This window comes from Papaver somniferum, chromosome 3, assembly GCF_003573695.1.
Source record: "Papaver somniferum cultivar HN1 chromosome 3, ASM357369v1, whole genome shotgun sequence".
NCBI classification, from domain to species: domain Eukaryota; kingdom Viridiplantae; phylum Streptophyta; class Magnoliopsida; order Ranunculales; family Papaveraceae; genus Papaver; species Papaver somniferum.
Window position 1 is genome coordinate 50,886,781 of NC_039360.1, and position 20,843 is coordinate 50,907,623.

Consider the following 20,843-nt stretch of genomic DNA (forward strand, 5'->3'; position numbering starts at 1 on the left):
TTATCAGATATGTTCTTATAAGCACATGACATACTTTCATTGGTAATACGAGAATTTACAAATGTCCTGTAATGATTTCTAGGAGAGAGATCATTCTTATAAGATACCTGGTTTCCTGTGAAAGGGACCTTCACTATAGTAGTCGTTCGACTATTTACTCCATTGACAGTAGAAAGAAGCAACTTGTGGAGTTCAAAAACACATTTCTTTCTGGCAAAACAGTGGATAACATAATGATTTCCTTTTCTACAGAAGGTACATATACGTGGAGGAGAAGCAACAACTGGCACTTGTTTAAACTTCATAGCCACTGGAGAAGATTGTAAGTTATGAAAACTTTTCTTGACACAACCTTCTCTTGGAGAAAATTTCATTATGTACGGTAACTCATGAGAATTAGTATGTGCAGAAGAATTTTGCTTTAAAACAGAGTTTTCCTTTTCCAAGGATTTGCACTGCCCATGGGTTAAGACAAGCGATGCTTCAAGTTTATCCCTCTCAACACGAAGTCTGTCTAGATCAGATGAATGCATCTTGATCAAACAATTTTATCTAATTGAACCTTCTTTGACCAGCTTTTCAAGATCACAAATCTTTTCACGCTGTATGTTGTTTTCTTGGAGAAGTTTCTAAATTTCCTTAGAGAAAGACCCTATAATGTTATAGAGTACCTGTTCACGATCAATAGACTTTTCAAATTCATCAATGAGTTTACCATGATCATGTAGATCAATACACTCGGTAGAATTTTTTGAAATTCTGGTTAGCTCCAATTCAGCTTTAGCCATTATATCCAATGTCTCATTGGAGGAAGAATGATTGACACAAGATGAAACATTCTTCTTACCTTGGGATTCGGAAGAATCATCTAAGGAGTGACCCTTTGAGGTATTTCCGAGACACTTGACAAAGTTGAGAGCTTTAAGAGGCATTTTGGTATGCGTATGAGATTCTGTCCACAGAGTCAGATCGCTAAAAACACAGACTGATGAGGTCTTAAACGTGTTTTCCTGCTCTGATACCAATTCAAAAAGCGGGGGTCTAACAACACCACCCAATATTTCGCTTAGCAATCTGTATGGACTAACTCCGAAATACTTTGCTAGAGAATCAACTAGACAGTCAGACTCAATCTAGATAAAAGTATCTCAAGGAGTTAATATCTCTCTCTTGATTTGATTTTTACTCAAGCTAAAAACAATAACGAGTCTTTATCAAATACAAGGAATACTTGGACGGTACCAAAGACCAATATCCAAGGGTCAATCAATATCAATCAACAACCAAAGGTTGGATTTCCAATTGATGATCACGAACGCACAACCTGTATTATTTCAATTATATAAAGTATAATGCGGAAAAGAAATAACACAGACACCAGAAATTTTGTTAACGAGGAAACCGCAAATGTAAAAAAACCCCGGGACCTAGTCCAGAATAAATACACACTGTATTAATCCACTACAGACACTAGCCTACTGCAAACTAACTTCAGACTGGACTATAGTTGAACCCCAATCAGTCTCCCACCGATCCAAGTTACAGTTGTACTCCTACGCCTCTGATCCCAACAGGATACTGCGCACTTGATTCCCTTAGCTGATCTCACCCACAACCAAGAGTTGTTGTAACCCAAAATCACAAACTTGATAATAAACAGATCTGTCCCAGACAGAAAAGTCTATAAGAGGATAAATATATCTCTCACAGATAAACCCTAGGTTTTGTTCCGTCTTTAGATATAAAATCAAGGTAACAGGAACCAATTGATAATCCGGTCTTATATTCCCGAAGAACAACCTAGATTAATCAATCACCTCTCTACAATCCTTCCTGACTATACAAGCGGATTGTCGAGGAATCAGAAACAGTGAGACGAAGATGTTTGTGACTTATTTATCTTGCCTATCGGAGAACTCTCACGATCTCAAGCCAATCAATCGATTGTAATCATACGATAAAAGATGCAAGATCAGATCACACAGCTATGATAAAGTAGTATCGGTCTGGCTTCAAAATCCCAATGAAGTCTTTAAGTCGTTAACCTGATTTTAGAGAAGAAAATCAAAGGTTAATGGAGACCTACTCTAGCGGGCGCACTAGTAGCACACAGACGTGGTGGGATTAGTTTTGCACAATGCTAGATGTCTCCTTTATATAACCTTCAAATCAGGGTTTTGTCTTAGTTACAAAGCAATCTTTATTCACCATTAGATGAAAACCTGATTTAGATTCAAGCTAATATTTCTCAACCGTTAGATCGAAAACTTATCTTGTCACACACACTTGGGTAGACATTTACTGGGTTCATGAAAACCATGCCCAAACGTGTACGTGTATGTTGGTTCAACATAGTAATCCAAAAGGTTAACCATATGAGCATTTCATATTAACCTTGTTCTTCTTCACCATAACTAGTTCAATTGACTCAAATGATCTTAGGTAACTACACAAGACACAATTGAAACAAAGATGATTCGATTCGATTGAATCGTCTCATGAACATTATAGCCACGGTTTTCATAAACCATTCCTTAGTAATTTAATGTTTCATGTTCAGAGTTCATCTTTAGATCATAACCTCTTAAGTTCACAAACAAGTTCGCGGACTTAAGTTAATCGGTTGAGTTTTCCAAACTCATCAGAAATTCTCGGAAAGAGAACTTCCGCCAGTTCGCGGACTGAGTTCACGGACTTAGCACACAAACGAGTTTTGGAAAATCCCAGCAGAAATTCTCGGTCGAGAACTTCCGTCAGTTATCGGACTGACTCTGCGAACTAGGTTCGCGGACTTGGCAAGCCAATTCCACAATCGTCCCGATTTCTCTTGATCAACAAAGTTCGAAAACTTCGGTTCAAGGAATACATGGTTATGTAATCTAAACTCTCATTTCAATCATTGATAAATTCTCAGAGGACGCTATATAGCCGTTATTCACAGACCGATTCACGTCAGAGCAATTATCAAAGTGATTGAAACTTTTCATGACTTTCATCACTAGGTGAAGATAAACTTTATCAAAGTGAAACTCTTTACCACCACACGATTTCGAGATAAAAGATAAGAAATGAATGCTCAGCCCGAAATGTCAAATGTGTATGATCTAGTCTATATAGCATACGAATTTTGTCTCATAAGAAGTAGGAGATAGAAGAGATATACTTTTGAGTGATAGATAAGTTCAAGTCTCCACATACCTTTTTGTTGATGAAGTTCCACGGTTCCTTGTATATATCTTCGTCGTTGTATGATGAATCGCTATGAAGTCCTTGAGCTCAACTACACTTTTCTATCCTAGTCCGAGACTTAGCTATGTAGGCTAGAAATCAAGACATATAGTTTTGATCACTAACATTGACAAACATGCTTGAGATAGCAATGCATGCGAGGTTGACCGAGCTATGCTCTAACAGAGTTCACAAAAGATTTGAGTTTACAAAAATATTAGTTCGCAGTCGCATTTTATTTTCGATCACATGTGGTTGAGTGCCTAACAAAGTTTACAATTGTTTTGTACTTAATTTTTTTTTATGTGCAATATAGCATTACGGTCGTACTGGTGCTATACCAAGAGGTCTAGAATTTCTAATTTTGAAAAATGAAATAAAAATTGTTCACGATGTTGTTTCCGATCGGCCTTTAGGCTTGTATCTTTTGTTATTTGAATTCTGAAGTGTTCATATATCATTTTATCTTTTTATTACTATTTCATTTTCACTTCCGAGTAGCACGACCGGGGTTTAGCCTTACTGGGTGGGTTGAAATCCAACCCGTTAAAGGGAAAATTCACCGATCCGTTACAGTTGGTATCAGAGCAAAGGTTCCGACTTACCGGGACTGTGTTTTGTTTTCATGTTGACTAAATAGTTGAGTTTCCACAGACTCACCTACAGTGGCATGTCTTGATTTTGGTAAAAATCGTAGAAATATTCTGATATGTCGCATTTCAGTATGTATTCGGTGAAGAAGAATTTTTCTTTTTTGTTTGTGCTACTGGTTTGTTATTCTTAGTACTGTGTGAATTTGACTTTTCTTAGTTGTGCTACTCATTTGACTCCAAAGTGGTTGGAATGTAGTAATCTTGTTTAAACATGTCCATGTTTTTCCTAAGGCGTTTCATTGCACAAAATTTTTGAAAGTGTCTTGCTGATTTTGGAGTTGGGAAAACTATCAAGATATTGTTATATACATATCATTTTTCGTGTGTTAGTAATGTACATTACTAACCAATTGTGAATCTAACACGTTTTCTTTGTTTCGAAGAAGATACTGTGTGCAAAATCCGTAGCCTCGAGCTTTGTAAGTAAGAAGAACCTGAACGAAAGGACATAATACCTCAAGAACATTTAGAACAACTGGTAGGTTCGATTTCGTAATTGTCGTTTACGTTGTTAGAGACTGTGGGAAGTTGATTACAGCTGAAGACTCGAAGAATCTTTTTTCAAAGTTAAGGAAATTGAATGGATATCGGTGAATCAGGCTGCATGGTGTTGTGCTGAGAAGAAAGTTTCTTTTGTGATAGTGTGTGACAACTGTGTATTCGTTCAAGGAGAAACTTGCAGCCGAACGACGACGTACCTTACGTGGGAAAACCCTTGCGACGATGAAAGTAGTATGGCTACATCACCCTTTTGAAGATGCAACTTGGGAGTTCGAGCTTGACGTGCAAGACAACTACCCGAAGCTAAACTAGGTATCCTTCTTAGCTTCTTCATTTAATTTTTGAATTTGGGGGACCAAATTCTTTTTTTAGTGGTTGATGGTGTAACGACACATATATTTTTTGTTGGGCTTTGAGCCCTAGCCCAACCCATATGAATGTTCATTTAGCTAAGTAGTCAACCCTTAGCAGCATTAGTGAGCATGAGTAGTAGATGTAAGGATTAAGGAAGACACTAGAAATTTTAGCATGTCTGCCACGTAAAGGGCATGAGAAGCTAAGGGTATCTTAGTCCATGTCACTTTAAAATCAGAGACAAACATTCTCCTTTTTATTTCCGACATCCCCATCTCCAAACACCACAAATGTTTCTCTCCAACCATCACAAACAAAAGGAGTTTTGTTTTTGGATTCAACCTATCTTCACAGCCACCATTGAGATTTGATTACAAACTTAGGTTACTGCACAGGTAGGGGGTTCTTTCTCTTTACTCATTTTCTTCTTTTGAACTGAACTATGAATTTAGATTGTTTAAAACTTTAAATGCGTAGCAACTCTTGGTTGTGGGTGAGATCAGCTAAGGGAATCAAGTGTGTAGTATCCTGTTGGGATCAGAGACGTAAGGAGCGCAACTGTACCTTGGATCAGTGTGCGATTGATTGGGGTTCAACTACAGTCCAGACCGAAGTTAGTTTGTAGTAGGCTAGTGTCTGTAGCGGCTTAATACATTGTGTGTTCAATCTGGACTAGGTCCCGGGATTTTTCTGCATTTGCGGTTTCCTCGTTAACAAAACTTCTGGTGTCTGTGTTATTTCTATTCCGCATTATATTTTTTTATATAATTGAAATATCACAGGTTGTGTGTTGTATCGATCAGTTGTGAATCCAACCTTTGGTTGTTGATTGGAAATTGATTGATCCCTTGGATATTGGTCTTTGGTACCAACCAAGTTTATCTCTCTTGTATTTAATCGAGACTCGCAGATTGCTTGAGTAAGATTTAAATCAAGAGATAGAGATATTAACTCGTTGATACACTTGTTATTAAGATTGAGTCTGACTGTCTAGTTGATTCTCTTAAAAGTATATTAGAGTTAGTTCATACAGATTGCAAATCGAAATATTGGGTGAGGTTGTTAGGCCCCCGCATTTTCATAATGGATAAGACAAAGTGGTTGTTGGTAATGGTAAGACTCTTGCTATTTCTCAAACTGGTAGTTCTATACTTCATACTTCTACTGCAAATTTCAAACTAGATAACATCTTATTAGTCCCAGAAATAGCTCAGAACTTACTGTCAGTAGCTCAGTTTACTAGGGACAACTGTTGTTCTTTTGTCTTTGATCCTTGGAGTTATGAGATTACAGATTTAAGTTCTCACACAATTTTGGCTCAGGGTAGAACGGTCAATAACTTGTATCCTATTCACAATTTATCCTTTAGCTCAAATTCTCATTTTACATCCTTTTCTACTATGCTTGCTTCTTGTTCTGTTTGGCATAATAGATTAGGTCACCCAACTAAGAAAATTGTGCATCATTTGAGTTCTAATAAGTCTATTTCTCTGAATTCTGAGTCCTCTGATTCTCTTTGTCATCCATGTTAAATTTTCAATAGTAAAAGACTTCATTTTCATCTTTCGAACACTCATGAATCCAATCCTCTAGCACTTATACATTGTGATGTTTGGGTACCATCACCAGTACTTTCTTATGTTGATTATAAATATTATGTTGTTTTCATAGATGATGCAAGCAGATTTCACTGGATTTATCCAATGAAGTTGAAAACTGATGCCTTAGACTGTTTTGTTCATTTCAAAAATCTTACTGAAAATTTGTTCTCTACAAAAATTCTTTGTTTTCAAACAGATAATGCCTGTGAACTTGCAAAAGGAGTTTTTAAACGATTCCTAGATTCTAAAGGTATCCATTTAGGACTTTCTTGTCAAAACACACCAGAACAAAATGGTTTGGCAGAAAGAAAACATAGGCATATTACAGAAATGGGTAATACCCTACTTTTTCACTCTTCTTGTCCAAAATCTTTTTGGTTTGATGCCTTTCTTACTGCCACATTTCTTATCAATAGAACTCCTACTCCTGTTTTATCCATGAAATCTCCCTATGAGATTCTTTTTCATGTTTTACCTGACTATTTTTTTTTTGAGAATTTTTTGGTTCCACTTGTTTTCCATATCTTGGACATTATAGACCTGATAAGATTTCTCCAAAGTCAGTAAAGCGTGTGTTCATTGGTTATAGCCCTATGCATAAGGGTTATAAATGTTTTGATCCAATTTCTAAGAAAATTCATATATCTAGACATGTGATATTTGATGAGACTTCTTTTTATTATGCATCTTCTTCATCTTCATCTACTTCATCTAGTGATAACTTACAAACATATTCTGAGTTAGAACCATCAGATTCTGCTATTATCCCAATTGTTGCTCCTCAGCCTTCTGTTGTCACTAGATCAATGCAAGGAATTTCAAAACCAAAACAGTTTCCTGATTTTGTCACTAATCATTCAGTTAAACATCCTATTCCAAATGCTCTCACTTGTTCATTGGATACCATTATTGAACCAAAATCTTACAAAGAATCATCTAAGATTTTACAATGGGTAGGATCAATGAAATATGAAGTTGAAGCTCTTAGGATAAATGAAACTTGGACTTATGTCTTACCAGAACCACACATGAATACTCTTGGTTGTAAGTGGGTCTACAAGGTAAAACTTAAATCTGATGGCACTATAGATAGACTAAAATCTAGATTAGTGTCACAAGGATACAATCAACAAGATGGAGTGGACTGTGGAGAGACTTTTTCACCAGTTGTAAAGACTACAACTGTAAGGGTTGTTCTTACTTTAGCAATTACAAATGGCTGGATAGTTAAACAATTGGATGTGTCCAACGCCTTTTTACATGGGTATTTATCTGAAGATGTGTATATGAGACAGCCTCCAGGTTTTACAAATCCAGATTTTCCAAATCATCTGTGTCATCTAAAGAAGTCATTATATGGTTTAAAACAGGCACCTAGGGCCTCGTTTCACAGATTTAGTACCTTTTTAATTCAGTTTGGTTTTAATAAGTCAATGAATGATCATTCAATGTTCATATATACAACTGAAAAAGGTATGATGGTGTTATTACTATATGTTGATGACATTTTGTTGACTGGAAATTCTACTTCACTTATTCATCAACTTATTGTGTCTCTAAGTAAAGAGTTTGTTATGAAAGACTTAGGAGAACTTCATTATTTTTTGGGGATTGAAGTTTCTAGATCAGCTGATGCTTTTGTTCTGACACAGCAGAAGTATACTCTAGATTTGTTAAGAACAGCTAAAATGGTTGAATGCAAACCTTGTGACACACCAGTAGCTAAGGGTAAGAGATACTCCATTCATGATGGTGTTTTGTTGGAAGATCCTTTAAAGTATAGAACAATAGTGGGAAGTCTTCAATACTTGACAGATACAAGATCTGACATATGTTTGGGGTGAATTATGTTTCCCAATTTATGCATGCTCCTACTGATCAACACATGCTTCTAGTCAAGAGGATTTTGGGATACTTAAAAGGAAGTTTATACACTGGTATTTCTCTACACTAATGTGATATCCATTCTTTGCTAGCTTATACAGATTCAGATTGGGCTGGTTGCCCTAATACAAGAAGATCAACTTATGGGTATGATGTTTTCATGGGAGATTCACTTATTTCTTGGTCTTCAAAGAAACAAACAACAATATCTAGAAGTTCTGCTGAAGCAGAGTATAAATGCCTAACTGCAGCTGCTGCAGAATTACAATGGCTCACTTACGTTATGTCAGACCTTCATATTTCTGACAATCAAAGTGCAATTTGTCTTGCTTCTAACCCTGTTTTTCATACAAGGACAAAACATGTGGAAGTAGATTATCATACAATAAGGGAATTAGTTGATGAATGATCTCTTAAAGTAGTTCATGTTAGATCTGAAGAACAACTGGCTAATGTTTTTACAAAAGGATTGTGCTATCTTATGTTGACTTGACTATAGTAGTCTGTCTCTCAATGTTGACTTTACTGTTTTTGCAACTTCGTTCCATTTGGTTACAAACTTGATACAGCTAAATCCGAATTTCATTCATAAAGAAAATGTTACAGATTTCACTTCTGTCGAGGTGTCATAGTTTAACGACGTGCAACGCACGTGCACTCTACTTGTCTTAGTAGGGAACAAATAATGTTTCTTCCTAGTGGGTCCCACTTAAAATTATGCTGAAGAGACCGGCAAAAATCAGACCCCTAATTAAATCGTTGGGTCAGCGCTCCACTCAACTAAAGTTTGTAGATACTTTTATACTAGGGAGTGATGTAGCCTGGCTGTTTGTTATTCTTCTTCTTATTTCTTCTTAAATGGCTTAGTGTAACATGATGTTTTTGTACATGCACAAATCTCTATGCTTAATAAGCAAGCATTTCGACACATAGAAAGACCTGGTTCGAAATTAAGTTGGACATGGCAAAATAAGGAAGTAATATGGAGCATGTCAGGAGCAGAAGCAACAGAACAAGGTGATTGTACAAGAATCCCAGGAAGGATACCTCCACACTATTGCAAGAAGCAACCAGAGATTATCGATTTATTACCAGGAGCACCTTATAATATGCAAACAAGTAATCGTTGTAAAGGTGGTGTATTAACAACAGAAATCCAAGATCCTTTGAAACATGGAGCATATTTTCAAATGTCAGTTGGAAAGGAACTGTTTATGGAGATTATTAATGGCACTGCAACACCCAGTGTTAATCAAACTGCGCCAGCTGAACCACCACCTGCCGATGATGGTGATAAAGAGAAGCTGTCTCCGAGTAAAGATGTAAGTTATGATAAGGAATTCTAGAATAAAGGGGAAGATAAGAACAAGGATAAGCATGATTTTTATGTTGATGAAGTACAAGGCAAGAAGAAAGAAAAGGAGATGAAGAACAAGTTTCATGATAGTCATAAGAAGAGAGTTTTAATAGATTATGACACTGTTGGTGGGGATGCAGGTGCTGGTCAGACCAACACTAGACAAATAAACCCAGTAGATATGATTATACCTCGGAATTTCAGTATTCGCCTTCCTGGTTACACTTGTGGACCTCCACAGCGGGTTGCACCAACTAGATTTCCTATGGATAAGGGTCGTTGTAATACACAAGCTCTCTGTAAGTATTTCGATTGTCCTAGAAATTCCTTTCATTCCTTTTTTTTTTCCTTACATCGTGTGTGTATATATGAATGGAAATTGTTAATTAGCATTCTATTGTACAGTTTGTAGCCTATTTTGTTGAAGCTTTCCACTGATGTTGTCGTTTTTGTCGTTTCTTTGCCTTCTCTAATCTGATGAGTTGTTAATTTTGCAGATACATGGAAATCGACGTGTACCTAATGGCAAATGCAGGCATCACAAACCCCTACATGCTGTGTTTCAATGTCTTCATTCTACAACGATACAATCGTTCAATGCCCTACATGCAGTTGTGCTTGTCGTAGAGATCCAACTAAACAATGCATTGAGTAATTAATATTCACCAACCTCTCTAACATTTTATATCTATTACTAAATTTAGCTTTACGTTTTCATTCGTCATAACAATGGTTGGTTTCTGTGGTATTTAACAGTCCCACAAAAGATCTGCAGCCTCTAATAGAACTTCCAAAAAGTGAGGATGAAGTTGTTCCTCCTAAAGTCAGGTGTACAGAACATATGTGCCCAATTAGGATTCATTGGCATGTCAAAACAAGTTATAAGGACTATTAGAGAGTCAAGGTTATCGTGCACAACTTCAATTTCGTCAAGAACTACTCCGATTGGAGTTTAGTTATGCAACACCCAAACTTGAAGAGTTTAGTTCAAGTGTTCAGCTTCAACTACAAACCGTTACTAGTGTTTCCCACAAGTAAGTTCTTATTATTCTGTGAAAATTTAATGGGTTAATTTCTAGTCATATTTGTGCTCTCTTTTAATGCTACTTTCTGGTTATACTCTTGTTGCAGATGATACTGGAATGCTTTGGGGAATTCCATTCTACAATAACATGTTAATGCAACCAACAGTAGAATCTGGAAATGTACAAACAGAGTTTTTATTTAAAAAAGGTCCAGGATTTTCATTCGGCGGAGGCTTTGCTTTTCCAGTAAAAATAAGCTTCAATGGTGATCTCTGTGTGATGCCTCCTCCAGATCAATACCCTAGACTTCCAAACAGTAGCTTCTCACTTTCTAGCAACAGTAGGCCAATCCTCTTTTCCGTGTTCCTACTCTTGCTTTCCCTTTGTATTGTGTATTAACCTGCCTCTACTGCCTACTTAAGATGTTCTAGTTAGAAGAACTCTGGTTAATTCATTTTGTAATGCAGATTTGTTGCACAGATAACTTCAATTGATTCAGTCGTATACTTTATTCCGCATTAATGCCCTTTCTTCTCGTGTAATTTTATGACTGTAGTGCAGTTTATGCCAATAACCAGGATTCAGGCAGCTTGACAATGGACTAGTTTTGTTCAGTAACATGAAATTTATATTTTGATTCAGTAAGATGAGCTAAACATTGACTGTTTTTTAGGATGCTCAGATTTTCACCTTTGTCACCATCAAAATTTGCGCTCCTGGTAATGACAAGAGCTTGATTCTCTAGTACAAAAATTAGGACTATCGATTTGTAGTTGTATGCCTTTCATTACAGTGAAAATTCGTCAATTTTTTTAGTTCAGCTTGATTTACCAAGTTAGTTTTGAACTGCCTGCTCCTTGCGTAATAGATAACAATTCCACGGCCTAGGGTATGCTGAGATTCGACCAGATAGTGCCTCATCAATCCTTATGAGTGCATCAATGTAGAATTATAACCAGTGAAACAAAAATCAACCACAACTAAAAAGATTATAACTTGGGTCTTCACAATATCAGAGACATGCATACCATTGGAGATTTCACACAATCTAGTCAAAGGAAATGATATATCGAGTTCTCATTAACTATGACATACTAAAAGAAAGATAGAGATTACAGGACTCGGGGAACTTTAAGCTAGCAACAAGCAGAAACAGGACCAAGCCACTAACTAAATCCATAGTCCTGCTTGAAAAGGACACCTGAACTACTGAGACGTGAGCAAAAGCTTCACTCATCAAAATAGCAAAATGAAAACCATCACAGAACATAATCCTGAACTCCAGACTCTTGTAGTTAAATTTCTAGAAGCACAGTTAACAGTCATAAACCTCTACGTAAAAGCCTATAACCCAACGGAATAGTTATGACTTACGATACCTCAAAGGAATGTGATATCATCAGTAACCCAAAATGATACTCCTGATTCCCTAATTGAAATTCATACTCGCACTCTAAGCAAAATTCAGCACACCTGCGACCTCAAAATACCTTCTGCAAAGATATAAGTTGCTTGAAAAACGATTTCTTATACCTGTTACAACAAAGTAGTATCGGGTTAGTGTGGACTCGGGGCATACACTAGGTACTGGAGTACAAATAAAATCCATAAATCAATTAATAGAATTTTGTTTTTAACTGGCTATGGCTTTCTCATTAATTATTTTTTTCTCTCTAAAATTTATTGATTGATTCTAAAATGTTACTGTATGGTTTAGAGTTGGTACATTATGGACATTGAATTGATAACTAGTTGAGGGTTAATTAAGAACCCACAATTGGGAGATACCACCACAAATTGGGAAATACTCAAAAAAAAATAAAAAATTATGAAGTAATTTAGAAAACCCCTTATCAATTTATTTTTGGTAATGTCTAAATTAACCTTGAGTATCCCCTGGCCTTGAGCATCCCCTTTGAGCTCAATTATCCCATCCATACCAACAAATAATAGCAGAATTACAGTCGGTATTGGTTCTCAGTACTGCTTTTAGTTGAAACGATTATGCCGACAATATACATGAAAAATTTCAGTAAAAACTAAATCTCTTTCGGTATTGCTTTCAACCCACAAAAACCCAAATGACAGTCGCCGTCGGTATTGCCTTCAAACCGATACCAATGCCTAAATCACATCTTTGTGAATGACTTAGACCATCTTTCAATGCAGAGAGTGAAGAACAAGCTTTAAGAACAAAAGGGTTATTGAAATTATCAGGTTTAAGACCATGATCAAGCAATTGATAATACAACGAGAAATGGATCTCGTGAGGTCCGTACCAAGCATATCCAGTAATAAGAAATTCCAAACAAATAGTTCGTTTGGGTAATTTACCAAATACCAACTGGGCATCAAATAAGTAGTTACAGGCAGAGTATAAACAAACTAATTTGATTGGTATTTTGATATCATAAAAACTGATGAGACCAGTATTTTGGATGGCCATTTGCCCCACCCAAACCCATCCCCGTGGATACCCGTTCCTATTGGGTAGGATTTTACCCGTACAAACGGGGTTGGGGTTGGGTATGGGTAATACCCGAAATTAGTAAAGCGGGGATGGGATTCTAGGTCCCCGTTCCATACCCGTCCCGTACGTTCCCATTTTAGAAATTTTATATTTTTATTAATTATTTATATTATATTTAAACTAAGATATTATATTATATTATATTATAAAAGAAAAGGTAAAAGTATAAGATATCATTAATTATTTATATTATGTTTAAACTAAGAAATTATATTATATTATAAAAGAAACGATCCGCGAATTATAATCCCAAAGGTGTCACTATTCATATACAAAAACTCCAACAAAACAAATTGTTCACAAAAACCCCATTTAATATAAACTGTCTATATTACCCTTCTAGTTTAAATCACCCCAACAAAAACAAAAATCAACCACACTTTAATTCTTATTATATTGTCACCCCCAACAAGAAATAAAGAACCACCAATAATCATCGCCGCCACCGATAACCACCGCCACCACTTCCGACCACCGCCAACGCCACCGCCGCCACCTCCGACCACAACCACCGCCGCCGCCACTGACCACTACCGCCGCCGCCGCCACCGACCACCACCGCTCTGCCGCCGCCCGCCCGTCACCGCCACCACGACCACCATCGCCGCCACCACCGACCACACCGCCCCGCCCGCCGCCCGCCGCCACCACCACCACCGCCGCCCTCCACCACCACCACACCGCGCCCGCCGCCACCACCGACCACTACCGACCTCCACCGCCGCCACCGACCACCACCGCTCCGCCGCCGCCACCGATACTGCGCAATCGCACCACCACTGCCAGCCACCCTACCATCCAGCACCACCATTGTCGACCACCTCCGACCACCACCACCACCACCACCGATACTACGTAATTGCACCACCAATATCAGCCACTCTACCATCCAGCACCACCACTGTCGACCACCGCCGACCAAAACCAGCACCACGACCGCCCACCACCACCACCTCCCAAAAATACGACCAAAACCAATTTTGGTTTCATCATAAATACGATGAAACCGATTTTGGTTTCATCTTGGTTTCGTGAGAAATCACCTGCAAGAAATTTTTTAAGAGGTATTATACATCTTCATGGATAGAAATACATTGTTGAAATACGATGAAACCGATTTTGGTTTCATCATAAATAAGATGAAACCATAATTGGTTTCTGCGCTTCAACAGCAATACCACCAGTTATGTCTCAAGACCCATTACTCAGCTTCACCTGGTATATCTTTCCATCTAGGTTTACAGGCAATTCCTCATTGTATTGCAGCACTTCATTGCACATGCAACTACAAATTCACTTCAAATCCCATACCCACTGCATTACTGCCTTCCATTTCAGTTCAAGCTCATACCTGAACACCACAAATGCTCCATCTCAGGCTCAGTTTGATCTTCAACTGGACCTGCAATATCCATATTAATTCAACCAGAGCAACACCAGTTCCTCCATGGTTTCTGATTATCACCAGCTGCAGTTCATAATCACCACCAACATAGGCATCTCAGTTCTTCTCTACACTCTCAACCTGCAACTGTACTTAAAAACCATTCTCAAGCATCAGCTCAAACCATTCTTCATAGAGAACCAACTCAAAAAAAGCCAACACCAGTACCACCTTCTCTATAATATTAACTTCAGCTGCAACCGGAGCTTACTAGCAGCATCAAATGAAACTCGTCACAAGACCCTGTCACTGCAATAACCATATCAAACCCATCACTGCAATAACCATATCAACAATACCAGCAGCTACACTTGCACACTGCCAATCTGAAAGCAGCGGCAGCAACATCTCCTAGCTGACTCTACTCAGCTCCACAATCCAATTCACCACCTGCAATTGCTTCCCATTTCAATTCTAGCCATCATTTTTCTCTATTAAACCTTCTTTTGGACCCTCTCCTTCACCTAATTTCAGAATCAGATTCCACTGTTTCCAGAACAGTTTCATGTTTCCCTTCTTCATGTAGTAAAGAAGTTTCATCAACTTTATTCATCCCAAGAGCAGTCCTTAATGTCTCCATCTTTCTCTCAACATCACAACAACACAGATCCATGCTCTATACAGCAACACAGATCCATGCTCTATGCTACAACACATATTATCAACTTCCAGGACCACCATTGTCGACCACCGCCAACCACCACCGACTAAAACCAGCAACATCGCCAACACCCGCCGACGACCACCACCACTGACCAAAAATTAGATGAAACCAATTTTGGTTTCATCATAAATACGATGAAACCGATTATGGTTTCATCATAAATAAGATGAAACCATAATTGGTTTCATCAGAATTCATCAGTAGCTGCACTTCATTTAAGCTTCATTTCTTCTCTAGTTTACAACATCATCTGCTGTAACTCAGCTCTACTTTCATCCTCCGTCTATCCACAACAGCACCATCTGCTTCATTGACCATTTCAACTTAAAATCATATCCCTCTTTTTAACTCATCAGAGATCCTTCTAATTTGACTAAATCGTCTGTTGGTTAAGGTACATTAAACGATAGCTTCATTAGTTAATCAAACTTAAGAAACTTCTGAAACTCGTGCTTGAAAAATATAGACCTACAGCTATTTTTCAGTCAGAGAAGAATAAAAAGAGATAAGCAGATACAAGATAACTTTGTTTGTGTTTTAAGGATATGCAAGTAACTGGCTCTATTCTAGAGTATCAATATTCGTAACATACTGCGGGTTCCATTGATGTGCACCTCAGATACTTGAAACCTATGCCAACGTACACTGAGAATGTTAAAACATCTACCATTCATTAACTTGCGTGACCTAGACAAAATAAGAATCCTACAGTTTCCTCATAACTAAGACAATTACGAGATCACCAATTCTATATACTCAAACAGATGGATTAAATAAAAAAGCAGGTTATATATACCTCAGTTCTTTTGTCACGCATCATATTAATGGCAACAACCTCAATAATATTTGCTAGCTAAGCTCCTACCATCCCCTCTGCCATACTAGCGACGGCCATATAATCTACATCTTCAGCATTGTTTGTCATCCTCTTCTTATTAGATTTCCACTGCTCCAGTTGAAGTTTATAATGTGCTTGAAGTTTATAATGTGCTTGAAGTTTAGATTTCCACTGCTCCAGCTGAACCATGGCAGCAACCACCATTTCCTTGTCATCTACAGCTCCACATTCCACCACTGCGACACATAGCTTCTTAACCCATTCACAGCTCCATAACCTCCACCTGCATCATTTCAGTTCACAAGCCAATGTCATTATCTTCTTTATCCTGCATACCAACCAACACAAGGCTTCAACTGGTTTAAATCCTACCAGCAATCCATGGATTAACCTGCAATTCCAGTCCTTGCGCTAGAGCTAACACCACCAGACAACTGAACCTACATCTCTGCCATCAGACCACAGTAACAATAGCAGCATCAACATTACATCTTCTTAAACACCAGTTCTCAACACAACTCGCACTTCTTATTCAATTCCTTCTCTTCACTTCCATGACCACCTCACTGAACTGTAGTACCACCAATCCATCGTCACCTGCAATTTCAATAGCAGCTGAGGCATCAATTCAGTCAACACACAGCACCAAAAACTCCATTCATCTTCTTCTCATTCTTTTCTCATTTGAATATGCCCAGCAACAACATCTTGCGACTCCAGAACCCATCTCAAATCGAATCGTAGTTTGCCAAGTTCATTAATGCATCATTTCGATCATCTACAGTTCCATTTCCGCTTAACTGATTTCATTATCACCAGCAGCCACAGCAGCTCATCTTCGATTTCTTCTCATCTCTGTTTCATAATTCCACCACCATCATTCTTCAGATCCATCCTCAACACCAGCGGCCTCATTCATTTCTCGAATTGACAGAAAATCCCTAATTTTTTCTTCAAGAGCACCAACACAAACCCTCAATTTCTCCAGATCCCCATTTCAGTTCATCCAAAACTCCACAACTGAATTCAACAGAAGCTAGCAGAACCCATCTTCACATCTTCTCAATCTAACTCAACTCTGAGTTTCAATTTCTGAATCAACCCCAGGCGAGATGCAGATCCAATTTCTTGCAATCTCAGATTCAACCCATCTTGAATCTTACCAAAGTCCATCATCTTTATCTTACCCTTTTCTCATCTCCCAATTCTCGATCTATTTCTCGATCAAGAGCAACGATATTTACTCTCAATTTCAGGTGATAAAACAGCGGCAACTGCTGCTTCTTCTTTTCTCAGTTTTAGGGAAATAAATAAGAGAAAACGTCTCTCGAATTCTTCATCTCTCGAATCAGCGCCGTTCTTCTGGTGCAGTTCCATTTTTCCCCTAGGTGATGATGGTGGTGGGAGAAGGAGACAGAAGAAAGAAGAAATCAGAGAAGAAGAAGAAGAAGAAAAGGTCGAAGGGTATGTTTGGCTTTTTTAAAAGTAACAAAAACTAAATTTACACATTATTATTTGGCTTGGGGTTTTTGTCCCAGTTTTGTTTGAAACGGTTTTTATTTATTAAAAATAATATGTCCGGTTTTTTCTTATCACTAGTTTGTTCACCTAGGGGTTTTGTCACTAGTTTTGTAAAAGAAAAGGTAAAAGTATAAGATATCTTTAATTATTTATATTATATTTAAACTAAGAAATTATATTATATTATAAAAGAAAACGTAAAAGTATAAGATATCATTAATTATTTATATTATATTTAAACTAAGAAATTATATTATATTATTTAATTATTGTATTGATTATATTATATTATTTAAGCTTTCTTTATTATATATATTATATTACTTTATGTGTATATTACACAGTGATCCCAAAATGACAACTATATCCACACGAGGTGAATCCGAACAGTCTGAACACCATGTCGAGACAATTCCAAGTTCTCCAATGGATGATGACCATGGTGAAACTGCCGAGGCAAACATTACAGGTGATTGTGATAATGCCGAAGGTGAAATTGCTATAGTTTTAGGGAAGAAAAGATTCATAGTGTGGACCACTTTGAAAAGAAAAAGATAAAAGGGGAAGAAAAAGCAGTTTGCAAATATTGTCATAAACCATTAGGAGGAAAAAGCACAAATGGGACTAAGCATCTACACGCACACATGAAAAGATGTCCTCGACGTAAATAGCAAGACATAAGACAATCAATAATCACTCCGAGTAAAAAAAGTGACGGAAGAAGTCAGCTTAACACGTACAGTTTTGATCAATCGTTCGCTAGGAAGGAACTTGCTTATATGATAATCATACACGAGTATCCGCTTTCCATCGTTGAACATGCCGGATTTAGACGATATTCAAATGCGCTTCAACCGTTGTTTAAGGTGGTATCTCGGAGCACAATTAAAAGGGATATCCTTAAAATCTATGATGAAAAAAAAACTAAAACAATGGAGGTGCTACAAAAACATCAAGGTAAAATTGTGTTGACTACTGATATGTGGACTAGTAAGCAAAAGAAAGGATACATGGTTATTACGGCTCATTTCATCGATGAATCGTGGATCTTGCAAAGCCGAATTATCAGGTACGCGTATTCATTTAATGATTTCAGGCATTGGATATGCACGTCATAAATGAAAAATCACTACCATTAATTTTGTTACTGATTAATTACTAGTTGCTACGTAGTACGGTCTAATCAACTATCTGAATTTTATTTTGTATTAGGTTTATGTATGTGCCATGTCCGCACACGGCTGAAGTCCTGTCAGCCGCATTGATGGAGTGTCTGCTAGACTGGAATATCGATGGTAAAGTATCCACTCTTACTGTAGATAATTGTTCCACTAATGATCTTATGATCCAACTTCTCCTAGAAAAAATATCAAGTAACTTACTGTCGGGTGGAGATATTTTTCATATGCGTTGTTGTGCACACATATTAGCTCTTATAGTCAAGAAAGGATTAGATGGGATCAAAGGAGTAATCAAATTGATTCGTAATAGTGTTGCTTACTGGAAAGCAACACCAAAACGAGTTGAGAAATTTGAAGAGGCCGCCCGTCAACTAAATATTTCGAGTATAAATAAGTTAGTTCTTGATTGTGAGACAAGATGGAACTCAACATACCTGATGCTTAATACTGCTATTAAGTATCAGAAGGTTTTTGCTCGACTAAAGCAACGTGAGCCACAGTATGATTGTTTGCCAGATGATGAAGATTGGTTGTTGGCAAAGAAAATGTGCGACAAACTTAAGATATTTTATACCTTCACAGAGAAGTTTCCCGGAGTAAAATATTTTACCACCAACCTTTTCTTTCCAAGTTTTTGTGATATTAGATTGTCATTAAATGAGTGGAAAAAATCTAAAGTTGGTGTGATTAAGGAAATGGCATATGAAATGATAGAGAAGTTTGAAGAGTATTGGTTTGTGATCAATAGAGTAATGGCCGTAGAAATTATGTTAGATCCAAGGTTTAAGATGAAATTGATTGAGTTTTATTTTCCACAAATTTATGGTCAAGCTTTTTCAAAAATCGAAATTGATCGAGTACGCGATTTATGCGTTGATTTGGCGACGGAGTATGAACTGAAAGTAAAATTTGTTGAAACATCTGTTAGCCAAAATGATTTGTCTTTCACTTCAGAGATGCATGGTTTTAACGATGACGTAGATCCTTTGGAAAAGTTTGATATGTTTGTCTCTAATACTGCTCCTACTAGTACTGTTAAGTCAGAATTAACCAATTACTTAGAAGAAGATCTTTTACCTAGGATTGGTAATTTTGACATACTAGCATGGTGGAAGACAAATGGGATTAAATATCCAGTCTTGCAGTGTATGGTTAGAGATATTTTAGCGATTCCAGTTTCAACGGTAGCTTCCGAATCAGCTTTTAGTACCGGAGGTAGATTTGTGAGTGTCCAACGTAATAGACTTCATCCAAAAACGTTGGAAGCTTTGATGTGCGCTCAAGAATGGCTATGGGATATGCTGAATGGTAATGAAATTCTCTTTTTATTGAAATGTTTTTTTTTACATTTAATACATCATTATGGTTATATGATACACTTTCTTATTTTGGCTAGGTGGATCAAAATTCGATGGTGAAACATTTTGGGAAGAAACTGAAGCTGACGATGAGGTGATCAACATGGAGGAAGATACTTGATAAGAAATAATTAAGAACTAAAATGAGTGATGCTCGTTTATAAACCAATTTGTTTTTCTTTGCTTGTTTTACGATGAATTTATGAGTTTGAAATTTTAAATTATTATTATTATTATTATTGGTTGAACTTAGGTATTGATTATTAAATTAACTCATCATATTTGAGCTTAATATTATGGGTAACCCGCAAAAAACTCGTCCCGTACGGATATTTCCTATACCCGCCCCGTTCCAGATTAAGCGGGTAATGGGGAGGGTGTGGTTTTTTTTTTTGGACGGGACAGTGACTGGGATACAAGATCCCCCCATACCCGCCCCATGACCATCCCTAGAATGAATTTGTTAAGGAGAGAGTTTCCGTTTCTCTTTACAATTGAATTCAAAAGAAGCATTGAAGACTCAGGACTTAGAGAGAGAGCTTCACTTAACTCTACTACACTAGAGAGATACTGGCAGTAAAAGCAGAAATAACTCAACTTAAAGGAAATCTCAGTCGGCATTGCATTCGAACAGAAACCCAGACCGAAAGTCACCGTCGGTATTGCCTTCAAACCTATACCAATGCCGACGGTGACGCTGCAAA

At 37.4% G+C, this 20,843-nt stretch overlaps 1 protein-coding gene and 1 pseudogene across 1 annotated transcript; both read left to right on the plus strand.

The window, feature by feature from the left end:
• The first annotated feature begins 9,123 nt into the window (after positions 1-9,123).
• Positions 9,124-9,567, plus strand: LOC113359427 (COBRA-like protein 2). The gene has a single exon (XM_026603064.1). It carries the CDS (start codon positions 9,124-9,126, stop codon positions 9,565-9,567), a length of 444 nt encoding a protein of 147 aa, XP_026458849.1.
• A 540-nt stretch (positions 9,568-10,107) lies between these two features.
• On the plus strand, positions 10,108-11,002 carry LOC113359428 (annotated as a pseudogene).
• Positions 11,003-20,843: the final 9,841 nt, after the last annotated feature.